Source organism: Rasamsonia emersonii, assembly GCF_000968595.1.
Source record: "Rasamsonia emersonii CBS 393.64 chromosome Unknown ctg1118621760415, whole genome shotgun sequence".
Lineage (NCBI taxonomy): Eukaryota > Fungi > Ascomycota > Eurotiomycetes > Eurotiales > Trichocomaceae > Rasamsonia > Rasamsonia emersonii.
Window position 1 is genome coordinate 1 of NW_013563017.1, and position 5,907 is coordinate 5,907.

At 46.3% G+C, this 5,907-nt stretch overlaps 3 protein-coding genes across 3 annotated transcripts; 1 reads left to right on the top strand and 2 right to left on the bottom strand.

The window, feature by feature from the left end:
- Positions 1-1,357: 1,357 nt before the first annotated feature.
- Positions 1,358-2,149, bottom strand: T310_6486 (uncharacterized protein; the record flags this gene model as incomplete). The annotated part of the gene is made up of 1 exon (XM_013470687.1): positions 1,358-2,149. The coding sequence occupies one exon, from the start codon at positions 2,147-2,149 to the stop codon at positions 1,358-1,360; it is 792 nt and encodes a 263-aa protein (XP_013326141.1).
- Positions 2,150-3,097: 948 nt separating this feature from the next.
- T310_6487 (uncharacterized protein) lies at positions 3,098-3,788 on the top strand (the record flags this gene model as incomplete). The annotated part of the gene is made up of 3 exons (XM_013470688.1): positions 3,098-3,106; positions 3,169-3,669; positions 3,732-3,788. 3 exons carry the CDS (start codon positions 3,098-3,100, stop codon positions 3,786-3,788), a joined length of 567 nt encoding a protein of 188 aa, XP_013326142.1.
- Positions 3,789-4,924: 1,136 nt separating this feature from the next.
- On the bottom strand, positions 4,925-5,797 carry T310_6488 (uncharacterized protein; the record flags this gene model as incomplete). Its single annotated transcript, XM_013470689.1, has 5 exons — positions 4,925-5,059; positions 5,147-5,200; positions 5,336-5,416; positions 5,458-5,542; positions 5,610-5,797. Coding segments are annotated over 5 exons (543 nt in total), but the record flags the coding sequence as incomplete, so codon positions are not given.
- Between the last annotated feature and the right edge of the window lie 110 nt (positions 5,798-5,907).

Consider the following 5,907-nt stretch of genomic DNA (forward strand, 5'->3'; position numbering starts at 1 on the left):
ATCAGCACACACAGACTGTCATGTAATGCGTCATGGACTTCGACAGAAGTGAAAGCTGCAGCAACTGTCACGATCCGGCACCTAGGGTACATTCTAAGAGCTAAACCGCTGAGCTAAGGGCAAAAAGACCAGGATTCTGGGACAGCATCCTAGAACTGCACTCACTCGCTGCACCATCTCAAACCTCATAAAGGAACATGTCTCACTCTCTAAATGGTTGAATAATCCGGCCAACGTGACAAAAGTCCTCGCACACTTGCCCTTCCAATTCGGGCAATGGTATACCTTCTGCTGGTGCACCGGCGAGTTGAGATGCGCATTCAGGCGTTGAACTGCTTATGAAATTTGTTGCCTTTGCGCAAAATAATACTAAAGTAGCTTCCAGCTATTTCAATGTATATAATTCCATAATATTAAGATAAAAATGCCTGTATAGAACTTCTATATCTTCGTACCGTTCAAGATGGCTGGGAAGATCGATCTGTTGCTCATGCCATTTCGCTCAGCGCAGAGGAACGTCAAGCAGAAATGGAGAGATTAAAAACCAACGGAAAGGAAGCACACGCGATGACAGATAATGATTTCCTGATCTGTTGTTCGACGGTCCATTGCTTCAGTTTCAACGAGAAATGTTTTTGTAAGTCACGTGTTTATGGCCGCCTGAATTGCTTACTGATCGATCCAGTGGAGTGCGTGGTCGCCGATTTGCGGAGCATTGAGTGGTCCCGAACCTCATTTAAACCGCCTGCAGATCCCTGAGGATATTAAGCACATCCTCTTATCAGTGGCAACCTCTCGTTTACGCAGCGGCAATGATGTATCCTTTGATGACTTTATTAAGGGGAAGGACCTGGATTGAATATCCTCCTGTAGGACGTCATCTAAAGCCCACTGAGGTTGTTGATGTTTTACTAATCCGCTCATGGACACAGTGAAGCTGCTCTGTGGCCACAAAATTGACATGAATGGGCGCATTCGATCGCTGCCATGAAGCGGAACTCGCAAAAGACCGCAGCGACTCCGACAAGAAGGAGTGGCTCGGGCAGTCGTGACTACATCGGCAACAGCCTGTATGTTGGCTCTAATTATGCGGGTTATATGTCCAATTTCTTCTGGCCTGTCCAGTTCGATGATTGGTGACGTTGCATGTTTATCGGGAAATTGTCTCAAACAAAAACGGATTAACAGCCCTGGGAATGGCTATACCGAAATGAAGTCGGCGAAACCCTGAGTAGGTTAGGCTTTTTTTTTTGTAAAGAGCGAACATGGGAAAATGAGAAAGGAGTGTTTCCGACTGAATCGATTTCGATTGGACTAATAACATGAACCATATAACTGGGGCAAGTCAATTCTTTCCTCAGATAAACCAGCATTCATCCCCCTGATCTTTGGCGGCAAGCATTCCAAGATACCATAGAGCCAACGAAACAGTCATTTGCGGCTGTGCGTCTGTACCACCTGCAGTGAATGGAATCGGTTCGGCGAGTTCTAGATTACCATCGTCGTCCAACCGCCGAAACACGACGAATTCACGATCTGTGCCAAGAAAGCCATATCGAGAGCGGTGTTGTTTCATATACCAATTGACTTGACTCAACGCCTGCCGATACTCATTTCGAACTCCAGCGACAGGATGTGTTGCCATAGCAGTGTTCCATTTCCAAGACGGCTTTATATCTCCTGGAGCACGGTTTGGACCTGAGCCTTCCGGAAGACTAACAACAAAGTACGCTGTGTCTGGCTTGAATCCGTCGATAATCTCTGCATACTCTCCAACGTCGAATGACAGAGCTGTAATGCCACTCATCTGACCATTGGCAGCTAGATAGCCAAAACCAGCACGAAGTCCACGTCGGACTCTTGGTAGCAGGTACTCTGAGAGCTTGCTTCTGAGTGCGTTCTCGGCAGTGATAGCACGTGGAGGTGAAATTGGCATGGGATCTGATGGAAGGTGTGCCTGAAACAGGACATTCTGGTAACGTTGAAGCACCGTTGTTAAGTTAAAATTATTCCAACGGCCAATGTTATTGATGTCTGCAGCTCCATAAAGTGTGTTTGTAGTATTGTGTCCTGGGTTTGGAGGTTGGTTTGTTGGAATTGCAGGTAAGGCTTGTTGCAAGTATGTCATGAGAGAGACTTGGTTTGCCATTGTTAACAGAGATGACAATATATTTACTATTGACTAGTTCAGTTCATTTCAAGTGTCAATAGTTCTTCCAAATCGCGCACCTGGATAACTGTAGAGAGCCCTTAGCCTCTGTGTATAGAATTCTAGTAGAAATTTGCAGGACTGGACTTATGTCTGCTTTGAGTATTCTCAATGTTCAGAGATAAAGAATGAGACTTAAGATTGCCTTGGACATTTTTGACATCTGAGTATTTATCAGCTCCTTAGATTGGTCAGAAAGACGTGCAATGCCGATGATGACTTGGCAATCCTTAAGTGGTGGACAATTTGGCGCAATCCGACCAGTTCCAGTGTCACCGCGTTTTAAATGGAAGCACCAGCAGTCCTGACATTAGCCCCAACATAACTTAGGCAGCCAACTCTGGGGCTGATCATTTTCCTAGCATGTAGTTTGGCGCTTAAAGCCAGTTACTTTATGGAATTGACTGCAATATCCTATGCATAAGGGTGGAACAAGTAAGCACCAACCTGTCACCAACAGATTCCGCTGCTTAATTGTGCAATTTGCACAATAAGCAAGTTCGCACTTGTTTCCAATCATTTTGCAGCCTGTTCATTTCAGGGTAAAATAATGGTGAATGAATCGACAAATGTTGCGTGTTGCGCCTTAGAATTTATGCCCCGCATCATAGGCACACTTTTAAGTTCGAGCTCTGATAATAAAAGCAAACACAGCAAAACAGCTTGATGTTAGCGCCCACGTGATATGCGCGACCATGTCCTCAATTAATCGGCAACTTAAATATAAACAAACATCCACCTCATCATGTCTCTTCTGTCTACCTTCCGCATCTGTCAAGAATGGAGTTAGCGAATGTAAAGCCTTCTGAGATCACGTTTGAGAAGAAGCTGTCCAGCTCTAGGTTTTCAGTGATATTTCTTGTTACTATTCGGAGTCGGAGATGCATCATGAAGGTGGTCAGTCGTGCCTCCTCATTAAACTCTCAGTCATACCGTATCTAATAGATAATCAATAACAGCACCATGGACGTGGCCCTCGAAAGTACTACGAGCCAAAGGACCGCGAACTCGACATTCATGTTCTGGAGTCTACTGCATACCGGCGACTAAAGCAGCACGGTTTATGTGACCGGGGACTGGTCCCCCAATTCTATGGAACCATCGAAAAAATAGATCCGTGGTGTTATCAACCAGATCTGAAAGACTTCCTTGAGGATATATATCCTCCCAGCGCAATTCTTCTGGAATACATCCCAGATCTTGAGATGATCCAACTGCAGAACTACACGAATAAACGGATGGATAACTTGATTGAGGGTCTCAAAGAGCTGCACAAGGCGCTTATCCGACATGGGGATCCTAAGCCGAGAAATATGATGGTGGTCAAGAATGACCCTGAAAGAGTGATTTGGATAGACTTTGATAGAGCTGAGACCTATGACCAAGACCAAATGACCCAGAAGCAAAAGGCTCTCATAAAAGAGGAAGAGGAGATAGTTATCAGCTTCAAGGACTGCTTAGTAAGTTTTGTTCTCCTAGAGCTGCTCTATGTTCGACTAATTCTGACCTCTCACCACGGTAGGAGGCTGATTACGCAAAGGGAAAGCTTGAAGAAGCTTATATCTTTTACTGTACTTAACTGGAATAAACGCTTCAAGAACGAGCAAAAGATTTGCCATCCGTTGAGCACACAATAACATCGAAATGCCAAGAAGGGGACAAGGTGAAACCAGTCGAGAAAACCATTGTGGATTGGGATCTCTTATCGGCAAGGTATGCTGGGACAGGCCAGAGAATATTTCAAAGCCGGACATAATTCAGAGGTAGTATTACTTGTTTTCTTGCTATAGTCTTCAAAGTTGCCTGTAGATTAGCTCCTTAGTATGTCTTCCACCTCTTTACAATTGTCAGAAAGGATGGTACATAAAAAGATTTTTTTTGGCTATTCTCCTTCCCTTTAGGATCATTCCGTGGGCTTGTCGGAGCCTCTCATCGACGGAACGCTGCCAGCGGTACTTTGTCGATATCCTTATTTGCAGACGTTCCAGCTGACTGCAGACTGTTATAGAGCGGTACGAATGTAGGGGTGATATTCGCGATCACTACTGATGAAGGCGCTGATCTCGCGGGGGTCCTATCCTGCATCATCCCCAGTTTGTCGTTAGTAAATCAGAGCTAATTCGGGGGCTGAATGTCCCGGGTTTCGCTTTGTTGGCTCCAGTTCAGGACTGTGATATAAGCGCACTGGTTGTGTGCCTGCCCTCGCAGGCCAAAGTACTTTCCAGTCAGTATGCCAGTGGTTGCTATAAACGCAAGATGCTAGCAACGTCCGCCATTCAAACTCGCTGTTTTGCCACGTAGCGCTGAGCGTGTGGTGAAGTTTCGGAGGCCGGATCTCCTGGATCATCACTTGGCCAATGGCCGGCAACTATCCGGATCCAGCACAAAGCAGGCAAAGAAGAGGTTGAAAACCTGGCTGAGATGCTGAAGCGCCACCTGGGCCTTTGGAGAACTCAGTAACATGACGCTCGTTTCGCTTTAGGTAGTTAAATAGCCTCATTTACCCCCTACTATATTCATCCTTTTCAGTGCTCCCATCAGGAGTGAGTTTTTCCTACCCGTTCAACCCCGTTCAGGATATCGATCGCATTCAATCAGTAATACTTCCTGAAGTCTGTTTCCTGGCTCGTCGAAGGACAAAGCGTCGTGTGTGACCAAATATTGCTGGCCAAATTTGTATAGTAATCATTGTGGTATCTTGACTGTGGTCCTGAGTCACCAAATGTCGAGGGTAGATGGTCTCAAGGCCTCGGCGGTCCTGAGGCCAGCATGGCCAGCGGTTGTCGGTCCCTTGCCCAGGCCGGTCCTATGACCGCGGTGCCTTGGTAAGTCAAACCTAAAACAGTTGGACTAGGACATGATATAGAGGTCTCAACACCTACATCAACTACCGTAGGACACTAGATCTACAACCTCATCGGACCTCAGACAACAAACCCACGCTCGAGTCAGGCCTGAGACTGATGACCTTTTTCTGCTCTGGACAGCGGACTACAGAGGTCATAGGTCCACGTCCCCGGGGCTTCCTGTTAAACTCAGGGAGATGACTGTCACGGTGCTGCCGCGGACAGCGATAGGCTGCGGTTGATGAGCGTCACGTGACCTTGGAAATATCTTCCATCTTACAACTTGCAACATTCCGAAGCTCTTCGAGCTACGTCCTGTCCATAGAGCCTTCCTGTACCAGCCTGTCCAGCAGCCTGCGGCCTGTGGATATATAGCCTGTAGCTAGCCTGAGTGTCAACTACCTTAATTGATCTGTTTTTCATACCTGCAAGCCCGCACCTTGACAATGACATCAGTATTATTATGTAATCAATCTGAGGAATGTAACTATGAGATTATTACAATCCAGAGTTTACAGCGCGGTCTTGCAAATAGGATTCTGGAAGAAACTAACCAAAAAAGAAGTAAGGTAGAAGAGATTCTGCTCCAGGGAGTTGGATTCAGCAACCTATGGGTGCTGTTCAAGGCTTCACTGATGGGACTAGCAACTTCTCGTTGTCGGAGCCATTCCCAGGCTTGTGATTCCCCTTCCAATTGAAATGATTTCCAGATACTTGACTCAGAGGCTGCCGGCTTGGACCTCTATCCTGACTTAGCAGAGATTTCCCATTTGTGGCTTATGAGCATTCGGATGTCGACTCCGAGACTGCTGCGTCAGTGTCAGAATAGCGTCTCGAATCGATCATCATGGC